General features: G+C 55.4%; 1 protein-coding gene across 1 annotated transcript; it reads right to left on the reverse strand.

Annotated features, from left to right (window-relative positions):
• Window positions 1–11,822: 11,822 nt before the first annotated feature.
• On the reverse strand, window positions 11,823–13,190 carry IUM83_04638 (Monoterpene epsilon-lactone hydrolase; the record flags this gene model as incomplete). The annotated part of the gene is made up of 1 exon (XM_067928729.1): window positions 11,823–13,190. One exon carries the CDS (start codon window positions 13,188–13,190, stop codon window positions 11,823–11,825), a length of 1,368 nt encoding a protein of 455 aa, XP_067796189.1.
• Between the last annotated feature and the right edge of the window lie 913 nt (window positions 13,191–14,103).

Raw genomic sequence — 14,103 nt, forward strand, 5'->3', positions numbered from 1 at the left:
CGACGAGCACGCGATTCACGCGCTCGGTTTGACCGTCCGTCTGCGGATGATCCGCAGTCGACATGGAAAGCTGGCTCCCAAGAAGTGTAAACACTTCTTGCCACAGGTGCGCTGTGAAGCGCGGGTCTCTGTCCGACACGATGTCGGACGGCATGCCATGGTGTTTGAACACCATGTCGACGAGCAGACGGGCCGTCTGCTTCGCGGTCACCTCTGCTGGCACCGCAGCAAGATGTACCATCTTGCTGAAACGGTCTACAAAGACCACAACACCGGTGTTCCATCCGCTGTCCGGGGGAAGACCAAAGATGAAGTCCAAAGACATGGACTTCCAACACTCCGACGGAGTCGGTAGTGATTGCAGTGGAGCCTGCGCGAATGGCGCAGGCTTTACGCGTTGGCATACCTCGCAAGCACGGATGTACTTGCGCACCCACTTATACTGGTGGTGCCAGTAGAAGTCGCGCGTGAGAAGGACGTATGTCTTCTCACGTCCGAGATGTCCCGCAGTCGGGGCATCGTGATACTCGTACATGATCCTGAGTCGCAGGTCATGGTCATTTGGCACGACAACGCGATCCGCGTTGTCGTCCACTGCGTTGTAAAGTAGCAGTCCTTCGTGCACACGAAAGCGGTGTGCACGCGCTCGAAGGTGCTTGGGCAGCTTCTGACGGGACTTGTCAGAAGGCGCTGTGCCATAGGCCAGCAAGAGCTTCGCGTCCGCGTCGTGCGCGTACGCGGCCTTCACATCATCCAACAGAGATGATGTGGATTTGCTCGATCGCATGGCGTCAATGGCATTGACGTCAACAGCTTCTGCATAGTCCGGCCGACGTGATAACGCGTCGGCCACTACATTCAATCTTCCGGGTTTGTATTCGACCCGGAAGTTATACTCCGCAAAGAATGAGAGCCATCTCGCCATTCTTTGTGATATGTGTGGCGACTTCACTGCGGTGCGCAGTGATGCATGGTCGGTGTAGACCACAAATGGTCTACTCCCAAGCAAATACACTCGGAACTTTGCGAGTGCATACTTCATGGCAAGGAGTTCCTTGTCATGCACCGGATAGTTGCGCTCAGCTGGCTTCAGCTGACGCGATTGGTAGTAGACGACACGATCACGGCCCTCGTGATCGTGCTGCATTAACGCGCATCCGATCGCGAAATCGGATGCGTCACACACTACGTGAAATGGGCGATCTTGGTCAGCCACTGCCAAGATCGGCGCCTCAGTCAAGCCCCGCTTGACTGCATCGAATGCCTTTTGGCAATCGGGTGTCCAATTCCACACAGCTTCTTTCTTAAGAAGCTGTGACAGCGGGCGGATCTTGCCCGCGTAATCCTCCACGTACTTGCACAAGTACGTGGCCAAATAAGGAACTGCCTCAGTTCCTTGACACTTGAAGGCGTTGGCCATTCATTTATCACTCTGACCTTTTCCGGGTCAGGGCGAACACCATTCTTCCCTACGAGACACCCGAGGACGGGTATCTCGCTCGCCCCGAAGATACACTTCTTCAGGTTCGCGTAGAGCTTATGCTTTCGCATAAGCTCAAGTAGCTTCCGGAGATGCACCCTGTGCATCTCTACGTCGGTCTTCCGTCCACAGCTCGGCTGTGGATGAATACATCATCGAAGTAGCTCGGTGCGAAGTCGCGCACCGAGCGCAACAAGTGCGTCACGCACCTGTTGAAAGTCGCAGGGGCATTCTTAAGCCCCTGTGGCATTACTAGCCATTCCCAGAGCATGCCGCTTGGCGTGCTCACTGCCGTGAGAGGGATATCGCTCTCACGCATTAGGATTTGATAAAATCCATCTCGCAAGTCGAGAGCACTGTAAATGGTGCTCCCGGCCATCGAATCGATGATAACATCTTTTCGCGGTATCGGCGTCTGCGCCGGTACCGTCGCATCGTTCAGCTTGTTGTAAGCATGAACGATGCGCCATCCGCCCTGTGGCTTCTTGACACAGAACGTCGGAGCACTGTGCCGGGACTTCGATTCCCGCACTTGTCCTGCTTTACGACGACTTTCAAAGAAGTCGTCGATCGCTTTCACTTGCTCTCGCGGCAGTGGCCACTGCCGCGTGACACAGTACTTCGTGCCCGGCACGAGATCAATCTCGTGCTGAATACCCTTATCCTGCGGAAGCTCCGCAGAAATCTCTTCCGGGAGTACGTCTTTGTACTCCCTCAACAATTCGTAATAGGGACTCGACTTCAGCGAGTCCCAACCTTATTCCTCGAAGCGCTCTCGCTTCGTCTTCGCACTGAGAGTGTCTTCACTCTCAGTGGTACTTCCCATGAAGAGCTGCCTCAGCTCTTCGCTCTCGCCTCGCCGTTCTTTCGCTGTCCGAAGAACGCAGACTTGCTCGATGCGTCCATCGTGCAAGTCGCGCGTGAAGCGCTTCCAGCTCATGGCTGGAAGCGAAGTCAACTCCGACGCCGTCGCCGGAGGACTAGCGAGTTCCATGTCACGATACTGGAATCCAGTATCGGTGCGCGTCAAGACGCTTAGCGTCTTGACATTCGGCGTCACCGCCGCAGTCTGCCCAGCAGACTGCTCTTGTTGCGTCTCGGTCCCGGACCGAGACTTGCGCAGCGTTTTTCGCTTGCGCCGTCTTCTTGTTGTGCGGAGCCCGGCTCCGCACAGTTGTTCTTCTTGTCCAGGCCCGGCCGTGGACAGTCGTTCGCCGGCGGACCCTGTCCGCGGGCGCGCGGTATCAAGCCCGGCTTGACCGCATTTTCCTTCGTGCAGCCCGGCTGCACGGTAATGTCCTTCGCCGGCAGACCCTGTCTGCGGGCGTGCGATATCAAGCCCGGCTTGATCGCATGGCGCTTCGTCGTGCAGCCCGGCTGCACGACAGCATGTAATTGCGTCAGTGCGGTACGTTTGCAACCGTCCGCACTGTTTGCAGCGTCAACTCCCGGAGTTGACACGCCTTCGTCACCTCGACGCCATTCATTGGCGGAGCCCCTCATGACCGAGGGTGCGTCGGCTCACGGAGCCGACGCGTCGTTGTCGACCTGACCGCTTCGGGTCAGGGACTGTCCCTTACACGCTTGAACGTGGGTGTTGGTTCCCGGAACCAACACATCTTTTTCTTCCGACGTCGGCAGCATTGCCGACGTGGGTCTCACTTGTGCGCGCCCTCGCGCACTTCTTGGGCACTCCGGGACAGCAGCATAAAGCGCTGTCTCGACTGGGGAGCCGCGCGCACCTGTTGGTGCGTGCGCTGCGGTAACAGGGCCATCGCTCTCTGTTCCGCTGTCGCGTCCGAAGCGCACGAGCGTGCGCTTCTTCCAGTCTATTACCGGGTCATGCCGTGCAAGCCACGGCATGCCCATTACCACGTCGAACTTATCGTCCAGGTCCAGGACGATAAAGTGTTCGACAAACACTCGTTGTTTGTACGAGAAGCGCACGTTCACGACGCGCTTCTCGGTCTTCACGATGGCACCTGTTGCCAGTCGTACCTCCAGAAGACTTCGAGGTGTATCTACCTCCTCGAAGTCAAGTCTCGGCAGGCTTCGTAGTCGAACAAAGTTGTTCGACGCGCCTGAATCTACCAAAGCTCGAAGAGAGTCACTCGCTCTCTTCGAGTAAACCTTCAAGATGACTAGGTTCGGCCTGTCATCTTGTTTCTTACAGTGAGAGCTGGTCTCACTGGGGCTGCAGTCCTCAGTGTCGCGTGCCCGATGTCGGCACGCGCGACTGCATTACCAGTAGGGCGCCCCGCGCCTACTGGATGTTCGCGTTTTTGTTGGTCCGCGGTGATGCCTAGCATCGCCACGACGACCACCTCCAGGGGGCATGGGAGCTGTACACTCCCGTGCAAAGTGACCGATCCTTCCGCAACGGAAGCATCGCACGTTACCTCCCTGCTGCTGGTAACCAGCAGTTGTTGCGCTCGAGAGGTCCATTGGCTCCGGACCTCCCGTCCTCGCTACCGGGCGCGGTTGCGGCCTCGGTACGTTTACATGGAGTTTAGCCTGCCGCAGGCTAAACTCTTCTTGCATGGCAAGAGTGATTGCAGCTTCGAGAGTACTCGGGTACTCTCGGAAGAGATAGGTCTTCACAGGCCCATCTCTAAGCCCCTTCATGAACGTGACGACCTTGGTCGCCTCGTCAATCGGGTTAGTCACGATATTTGATACCAAATATCGTGCGCGCTGCGCGTAAGCATGGACGTCATGCTTACCCTGCTGAAGGTCGAGGAACTCCGCCCTCGACCGGAACTCGTTTGCGGGGCTCAAACGCTTGTTTGAGCTCCTCTTTGAACACTTCGTACGTGCTGAAGCACGTAGGATCGGAGAGTCGGCGTCCATACGCCCAACTCCTGCGCGTCCGCCAAGGCAGGACATGGCGAACGCGACCTTCGACAGCGGGTCGACGATGCGTCGAGCCGCTATGGCTGTGTCGAGTTCGACAAGCCATCGGAGGAGAGGCTCGCCCTCTCTTCCCACATAATTGCTTACGCTCAACTTTAATGGTTGAGCACGCGGTGTCGTCCCTGACGACGCCGTCACTGAGGAAGCAGCATCACGCTGCTCCTTCATGATGAAGCCCAGAGCAACACCATGTTGCTCCGTCGGCGATAGCGTACGCAGCATTGTAGCTATCGCCGCTTCTCCAATGACTGTTGACAGTCGTTGGAGGACCTCCACTCTGGGTCAGACAGGTGGGGCAGTCAACGCGTGCAACATGCGTTGCAGGCGTGTTGGAGCTCTCCATGGGCACCTCCGTGCTCATGTGGTTCTCGGCTCCGCGTTCGTACGCCGCGTACGAACGTCAAGCAGTCGGTCGTTGGACGGACTACAAAGTGCTACCAGGTGTAGTGGGTCTAACTTGACTCACTACTTTAGCTTACACGTTGCGCAACGTGTATGAGGAAGCGTAAGTACTTAGTAATTACTTAGGTTAATTATATTTGAATACACAAATATAAGTTAAGTAACAAAAGGATTCCAAGTGACTTAGATTAGGTAAAATGAGAACTGTATTGTTTGTAAATTGATCTTCCTCTAAAAGCTGCTAAAAACAGTTTATCATCTATGAAAGGGTTGGCAGCGGCTGGCTGTCAGAGCCCCGCTAATATGCATGTCTCTGATTGGTAGAAAGATGCTGCTTTCTACCAATAGGATCTTTGGGTATGTGTGGACCACTCATTGTGGTGGTCCACTTCAATGTATCCATCGGTGTGTCTTACACCAATGTGAGGAAGTATCCAAAACGTTTAACAGATAACCTATCTGTTAAATTCACGAGTGGCTTGCAGCCACTTGTACGTGTAACCCCGTTACATACAGGATGACCGCAGATGCAACACGGCGCCGTTTCCGTTACATCAGGCACTCAGCAATCGGCCGTGGAGCACCTCATTGGACCCGGTTGCGATCGTCAGGGAGGAAAGCACAAAATGAGCGGGAAGATACGCCAGAGCAGCTCGGCAACCACCCGTTTGTCACCCATTGCACGCGTCCTTTGAAGATGTTCAGCTTGAACTTCATCCTGGAATTAATTGAGAGTGTGCGAATGAGACTAGGTAGTCGAGTGAGTAGTTGGAAGGAAATCCGAAAGTGAGCTCGATTTATGTTAGTGTCTTTACCAGCTAGCAGTCCCTACTGTATGCAATGTTCCCTAGTAGATGAGGCTTGTAGATTTGGTCCAAACGATCACGGCTGCGGTCCAAACGAAGTTGCCAGTCGTAAGACTGATCCGCCTAGTCACGGCTGCGGCTCAAAACGGTTGACTCAACACATGCAAATCATAGGCACCCAAATTGAAGTTGTCGTCCAATCACATTCCAGTATCAGAGATAGTCCAGCCAATCAGGTTGTGAGATCTTCCCATCTTCAACCACAGACCCCGGTGGCACGTGCCAGCACGCGCAGGCCGTCTGCCTCGCGGTAGGGATCCAGTCGATCAGACAGCGAAGTGCAACCTCAACACCCCCACTCAATTCGATGTCACGATCTTGGGTCCAACGTTGCTACACATCATCAAGTAGCAGAGCGTCTTCGACGATAGACCTTCGTCATGAAGTCAGCGAGCTGGTTCTTGGTCTCCACATACTCCAGCTCGACTTCGTTGCTCACAACCTTCTCGCGAATGAAGTGGTAGCGTATGTCAATGTGCTTCGTGCGAGCTTGGTATCCAACATTCTTCGCCAGTGCCATCGCGCCTTGGTTGTCTTCGTAGATCACCGTAGCCCCCACTTGTTCAGTGCCAATGTCCTTCAATAGACGGCGTATCCAGACGCACTCCTTCATGCATTAGCTCAGCGCCATATACTCGGCCTCTGTAGAACTTAACGCGACAGTCTTCTGATACGTCGAACGCCACACCACAGGAGCACCGCACATCATTAACATCGTCCCGCCTACGGAGCGACGGTCATCGCGGCTGCCGGCCCAGTCCGCATCCGAGTAGGCGACGAGCTCGGTTCCACGTAACCCATCGTAGGTGATTCCGACGTCCTTGGTCCTTAGGTGGTAGCGCACTATCTTGATCCCGGCGTCCCAATGTTTCTGGCCAGGGTTCTCCAGGAAACGACTCAACTTGGCAACCGCGACCGAAATGTCAGGTCAAGTTCCACATACCAGGTACATCAGACTGCCCACCAGCGATCGGTAGGGCTTCGACTTCATCTTGGTCTTCTCTTCTTCCGCCTGCGGTTCGTCGGCCTTGGTCAGATGAACTCCAGCTTCCATAGGCGATTTGCACGGCTTCGCGTTCTCTTGCCCAAACTTCTTGACGATCGACTCGGTGTACGCTTGTTGAGAGATCCTCAGTGTCTTGTGATCCATGTTGTAGTCGATCTCAATCCGAAGAATGAAACGTGCGCGCTCAAGGTCCTTGATTCGAAACTTCTCCGCGATTCCAGCCTTCACCGATGTAATCACCGCATTATCCCGCGATGCGATCAGCATGTCGTCCACGTAGAGACACACAATGCAGTGGTCGTCTCCATTCCCTCTTGTGTACACACACGGGTCGGCGTCAGCAGGCTTGAATCCCATCACCTTGAGGTGCGCGTCAATCGTTTCGTTCCATACTCGTGACGCCTGCTTGAGTCCGTACAAACTTTGCAGCAACATACAAACGACGTCCTCTTCACCATCTTCTTCGGCAAGTGTCAAGAGGTCTCGGAGTCCCTCTGGCAAGTCCATGTAGATCTCTTCTTCTAGCTTGCCGTACAGGAACGCGGTGTCGACGTCGCATTGCTCGATGTCGTATCCATCTGCGACGCACTTTGCCAACTTGGCACGAATCGAGTTCAGGTAGGCCACCGGCGCGTACGACTCTTCACACTCCACTCCGTGACGTTGCGAGTAACCCTTGGCGGCGAGACGGGCCTTGTGACGAATGACTTGACCCTTCTCGTTGTGTTTCAATGCGAATACCCAACGACAGCCGATCGGTCGTTGGTGAGCTGGTCTCGGCACCAGCTTCCATGTCTTGTTTGCTACGAGCGACTTCAACTCGCTCTGCATAGCCCTCTTTCATTCTACTTGGTCCGTACTCGCCATAGCTTCTTCATATGACGTCGGGACCTCTTCCGTTGCAGCCATTGCTTGGTCACCTTCAATAGCAAGTTGGTCCTCGTTGACCTGAGCTCTGCCTTGCATCATTTTCTGGCGCTTCGTGCCAGTAGTCGACGGTGCCACGACTTGCTTCTTACGAGCGCCTGCCTCTTCAGGATCCGTTGTCTCGTCAATGTGGCGAGCACGCGATCGGGTAATCATATGATGTGCCGATCCGTATGGCACGATCGCATCGTTTACGCCCATGTCATGTTGAAGCGGGATCACGTCCCCAACTTCAAAATCCATTGGCACGACTTGTCCTGACTCGCCCGGTTGATACCCACCATGGCTGGGTTGCTCCACTTTGACTTCATCGTCATCCAGCTCCATTTTCTCCACCATGACATCCAGACTTGTTGATTCCACGAACTTCACGGTGCGCACGATTTGCACCTTTCCCGTCGCCACGTTGAGAACTCTGTATCCCTTGACACCATCCTCGTAGCCCACGAACCGACACTTGAAGGCCTTGACATCAAACTTGCAGCGCTTCTCGTCGGGAATGTGCGCGTAGCCGCCTGAACCAAATACCTTCATGTTCTTGAGCTGCGGCTTGGTTCCATGCACAATTTCGTAGGGCGTCTTGACGTTCACCGAGTTGGGGAGCCGGTTGATAATCCATGCGGCCGTGTTTACGGCTTCGGCCCACCACTTCCTCTCGATGGCTTTGTGGTAGAGCATACAACACGCCATCTCCACCAGACTTCGGTTCATGCGCTCAGCCAGTCCATTCTGCTGAGGCGTGTATGGCACCGTCTTTTCATGCTTGATGCCACTGCGTTCGAGGTAGGCCTTGAACTTCTTGCCCGTGTACTCGCCGCCATTGTCAGAACGTAGGCGCTTGATCGTCTTGCCTACTGCGCTCTCCATTGCTGCCTTGAAGATCTTGAACTTCGACAGCACTTCCGATTTGGCCTTCATGAAGTAGACGGTCACGTGACGTGAGTAGTCATCGATGAAGGTTACCGCATACGTGCGACCACCGGGTGTCTTGGTCTACGTCGGACCCATCACGTCCGTGTGCACCAGATCCAGTACGCCTGCACTCTTGACGAGCTTCTCCGGGTGTCGCGGATAGTTCTCCGCTCTCATCTTGCCCACGCAGCAGCCTGCGCAGACGGCACCACTTGTGACACCATCCGAAACGCAAGGCACTCCGTCTGCTATGGTCAACAGCTGTTCGTAACGTTTGAACGAGATGTGGCCGAGACGGGCGTGCACAACGGCCCATGGTTCCTTACGAGACGCCGTCGCGGAACACCACACCTCTTCCCCCACTGTCTTCAACTTGTAGACGTTTCCAAAACGCTTGGCCTCCATGACGGTAGCATCGCTTTAGCGAAACACACATTTGTCCTTGCTGAACTGCGCGACGACGTCCTTCTCGGCCAGCATCGCAAGCGAGATGAGGCTTCCATCAACTTCAGGGATGTACAGCACATCCGACAGCGTGACAGACGTTCCGTCCATCAGCTTCATTCCGACGGTGCTGCGTCAATCTTCGTGCCATCCGCAATCGTGATGCGGACTGGCGTCTCCAGCTCCTTCATGGACACGAACTTGTCCCGGACGCTGGTCATGTGGGAGCTGGCACCAGAGTCCACGAGCCACTCCGACTTGTCCATCGCACCCGTTGCTGTAAACGCGAAGTCGGACGCAGCTTGCGCGACTTGCCCACGTTCGTTGTCGGCCTTCTTCTTGCGGCACTCGAATTCTTTGTGGCCAGTCTTCTTGCAGTAGAAGCACTTGCCGTTGAACCGATGCTTGAAATTCTCCTTCTTCTTCGTAGCAAACGCCTTCTCTTGAGCCAATGACGATTCATCCGAGGCTTCAACACCAGCGAGCGCTTGGATTGCCTACGAGAGCGTCATGTTCGGCGTGTTCTCGAGCACGGTACTGATCATCCGGTAATCGTCGGTCAAACTGCCGAGCAGCAGCACGAGTTGGCGTGTCTCGTCGAGAGGCTCACCAATCTCCAGTTGGAGCATGATTTCCTTGAATCGGTCGACGTGCGTCGTGAACCGCGTACCGGGCTCCATCTTGAAGTTATGCAGCTTCTTGGTGACGAGGGGTCGGTTCTTGAGCGTGCTCCAGTTGAACTGCTCCTGGAGCATGGTCCATGCGTCCATCGCAGTCATCGCACCACGGATGTAGACTTGGAATGTGAGGCTGACGTCGCCAGCAATCACCCCAACGGCTTTCAGATCGTCGGTCTTCCATGCATCCGTGATGCGGTTGCTCACTGGGTCGAACTCTGCCTTGATGATATGGGGCAGCCGTCCCTTGCGCGAGAGCTTCATCGGCATGTTGAACTCCAGTGGAAGTAATTATCTTCCACGAGCTTGACGGTGTCCGCGTAGCTTGGGCTCATAACCAATTGAGGGTGTGCGAATGAGACTAGGTAGTCGAGTGAGTAGTTGGAAGGAAATCCGAAAGTGAGCTCGATTTAGGTTAGTGTCTTTACCAGCTAGCAGTCCCTACTGTATGCAATGTTCCCTAGTAGATGAGGCTTGTAGATTTGGTCCAAACGATCACGGCTACGGTCCAAACGAAGTTGCCAGTCGTAAGACTGATCCGCCTAGTCACGGCTGCGGCTCAAAACGGTTGACTCAACACATGCAAATCATAGGCACCCAAATTGAAGTTGTCGTCCAATCACATTTCAGTATCAGAGATAGTCCAGCCAATCAGGTTGTGAGATCTTCCTATCTTCAACCACAGACCCTGGTGGCACGTGCCATCACGCGCAGGCCGTCTGCCTCGCGGTAGGGATCCAGTTGATCAGACAGCGAAGTGCAACCTCAACAGAATTTAGTAAGACTTTTATTAGTTTTTAGTACTAATATCGTGAATTTTTCTACAAAGTTTATGTTAATACTGTATTGGGGACTAGCGTACAGTGCTATCACCGTAGCTTTTTGCTACTTCGCCGGCCAATTCAGGTCCTGTGTCACGAACAATTGCGTCGATATGGCGACTTTGTTTCTTCTAGATTACTTCTAGGCTGGCAACATGTTGATACGCGCTTTGCCTGTCACGATGGTACCATCCTGGATGCCTCTAGTGCGCCTGCTCAGGTACGCTAAGGCCACCTCTGGGTCGAGCTTCCAAACAACCTTCATTTTTGTCACAATCTCGCCATCCGTATACGCATCCTACTTCTTGAACATCTTCGTCTTGAACACAGGGTTTTTGTGCATCGCCTTCACACATTGTTTGGAGAAATCTGCTGGGATTTTGTTAATGATGATGGCCTTTGTCAAGTCGAGTGGGGTCTGTTTCAGTTTGACAAGTTGAACAAGTTCCTTCAAGCTCGAGCGCTCTTCAGTTTTGGCATCCTCCGTACCCACGCCGTCGACACCCGTAGTATCGTTACTGCGTAGGAACCTGTTGCCATTGTTGCCGGTGTTGAAAACAGAATCAACCCGAGTCTGGCTCTCGATTTTCAACACTCTGGTGGCTGCCGCATGCCCACTGCACTGGGCCGCACAGACTGTGAGGCCAAGCTGGCATAGAAGTCGGAGGACGAGACCAACAGTATATAGTGAAGACTATGTACAGAACCCAGTAAGTCTAGTCAGTTTGCAATCTACCTTAGAGCAAGTAATACTACCAAGGATACCAGGAAGCGCCAGCTTCCCTCTTGTGTGTTCCGTGTTACTGGACCCACTACACCTAGTCATTTTACAGTCTCTTGTAAAAAAAAAGCTAACGTTAGAAGCGCAAGCGAAATAAAACACAAAGATAAAATGTGAAATCTAATACTGTATTACATTTGCTACTGGGGGGAGGGGATATTGATTTTGTATTTTGTGTTTTATACCTATCTAAGCCTGTATGCAGTAGGACGAGCAGTCGATGCGTTCGTATGTCGTATTTGTTCGGTCGGCCCCATGTGGATACACCCAGCTTCATTCCACAAGTATTACTGTATACGTTCTTGGTGGACATCCAGAGTATTACGTTTGCTACTTCGCTGCTTACGTCAAACGTAGAGTAACCATAATAGCTCTAGCGGAGCTAAGGTTCTACCGCTAGAGGACTTCGTCAAAAACTTTCCCCTGTTCGGAGTACGAAAAACTAAATAACTTTCGCGGGCGCACTTCAAAAGGTGGTATTTGTCCCTGCCACTACCCTGGTAGTGGTGTTACTTGCACTAACTCATCGTACAAACGTACAAACGCATTCCTTCTCCCAAACAACGAACAATGTCACCCCTTCGGTGTTGACCTCAGAAGGCTGGAGCCGCGCCTGGAAGTTGCACTGGTATTCGGTGCGAGGTCACCACCAAGTGCCTCGAGATGAAGGCGGCGAACCTGTCGATGCCCACGGACGACTGCGGCATCATGAAGTGCGGGAACAGCGTGAACACGTGCGGCATGTGGGCGTGCACGTCCAGCTCCACCTGCACGCCGTCGGACCGGGCGTTCCGGGCCAGCGCCAGCGACTGGCGGTGCAGGATGTCGAACTCGGCGGCCTGGACGAAGAGCGGGGGCAGCCCGCGCAGGTCTGTGTGCAGCATGGCGCCCTCTCTCCACGACGCCCGGGGGCCCTCAAGCACGCACAGGTCTCGGATGGCGTCCAGCATGGACTTGGAGATGAAGCAGTGCTCCGACACGGCCACGTCGGCCGACAGGTCGGCGTACGGGCAGTTGCACAGCGCCGCGAGCGGCATCTCCCGCCTGGCGCGTCGCAGCCTCAGCAGCGTGGCGAGCACCAGGCCGCCGCCGGCGCTGTCGCCGGCCAGCACGATGTCGCTGGGGGACACCTGCTCCTCCGAGACGAGGTAGTCGAACATGGCCATGGCGTCGTCCAGAGGCGCCGGGAAGCTCACCTCGGGCAGCTTCCGGTAGTTGGCCAGCAGCACCTGCACGTCCACGGCGGCGTCGGCCTCTCCTTTCGCCGCGCGGAGCTGGCGCCGCACCTGTGTGAGCAGGCGGCTGGCGAACTCCACGAAGAAGCGCGGGCTGAAGAGCGCGTAGCCCCCGCCGTGGAAGTACAGCACCACGACTCGCCTCGCCTTGCTCTGCTGCGGCTGCTGCTGTTGCTGCTGCGTCCTATTGCCGCCTCCAGGCCGCAGCCACAGGTGCTCGAGGCCGTTGAAGCGGAAGCTCTGGAGCTGGTGGCCGTGGCGCCAGCAGGCCCAGAAGCCCAGCAGCCGCCCCACGAGCTCGAAGTTGCGCCGGAACGCGCGCGCGTTGGGCCGCTTGAGGATGTGGCCGCCGTGGCGCTGGCCCGCGGCGAAGGCCACGGCCTGGAAGCATTCGTACCAGAGCGTCCACTCGGCGAACTTGGGCCGCAGCCCGCGCCGCACCAGCTGCAGCGCGGCGGCGTTGGCGGCCGAACCCACGCGGGCCGCCAGCACGCACACGTCGCCGAACGAGAGGCAGAAGGGCCGCAGCAGCTCGTGCACGCCCAGCAGCAGCACCAGCTTGAGCAGCACCGCAACGTGCGCGAGCCCGAGCCACTGCAGGTGCGTCGCGTTCGCCCACAGCGAGATGGAGGCCACCGTCAAGAACACCGGCAGCGTGTAGGCTGCGCCGTAGCCTGACACGCGCCCGCTCGCGAACTTCTGCACGTGCTTTCGAACGCGTTGCATGGTTCGATCTCTGGGTGCGACTTGAGTAGCTCGCGGCGAGTTGAAGAATGAACGGGTGATCGAAGTCGAAGCTGTTGAGGGCCGCGGATCGCTAGTGTCCCTCCGATCGCCATATCCGCGTGACGCCCCGGCATCGAAGTCGCGCGTGGCGTTGAAGTGAGCCGGAGTGCAGCTGGCCGGCAGTGCGTCGATAGCGGCGACCGTGGCCGGTGGAAGTGGAGGGATCTCGGTGGGGTTTCCCGCGTGTTGCGAGAGCGTGAGACCGGAGACTGTCGCCAAGCAGACATCGCGAGGCAAGTGTATTGCTCGTGATCATAGCGTGGGACGGCGATACTTGACGGTGGAACTCGCGGGTGTTTACTGATCGCTTTTGATGGCGCTAGTGAAGTGTGGGCTCAGTTAGGCTTTATTTTCATGCTGCGTAAAGTGCAAGCAAGGACGCAGTGCAATGTGATGTGAACGATGGTATCAATGGGGGCCACCAAGTAGGTGGGCTTCAAGTGGCTCACTCGCGGCGCAGGCGGTTGTAGCAGCCTCTGTTGAACTGGTCGCGGCAAGCGGATCATATTCCTTGTTAGGGGCCGGGAGAGTTTTCATTTGAGCGATACACAGCGCAAGAGCGATGCCAAGGACTTGGAGGAACTTTATTTGGATTGGTGGGTTGTCTGGGCAGTTGTTGTGCCACTGGGAGCGAGAATTTGGAAGTGGTATAATAGCGCAACTGAGAAGAAGGTTCTACAGTGTGTCCTCGAGAGCTGGGTGTGCCTCACTCTTCAGAGTACGTATAGGTTGGAATATGTATCGTTGTCGCTGCGATTTCATGCGGCGTGCAGATCCGGGTTACAATCATTGGCAAATCGTGTGTCGAGTTCGATAACGACCTGTGACGTATTTGCTAACGTGGAGCACGATC

Source organism: Phytophthora cinnamomi, assembly GCF_018691715.1.
Source record: "Phytophthora cinnamomi strain GKB4 chromosome Unknown Contig17, whole genome shotgun sequence".
In the NCBI taxonomy this organism is placed as follows: domain Eukaryota; phylum Oomycota; class Peronosporomycetes; order Peronosporales; family Peronosporaceae; genus Phytophthora; species Phytophthora cinnamomi.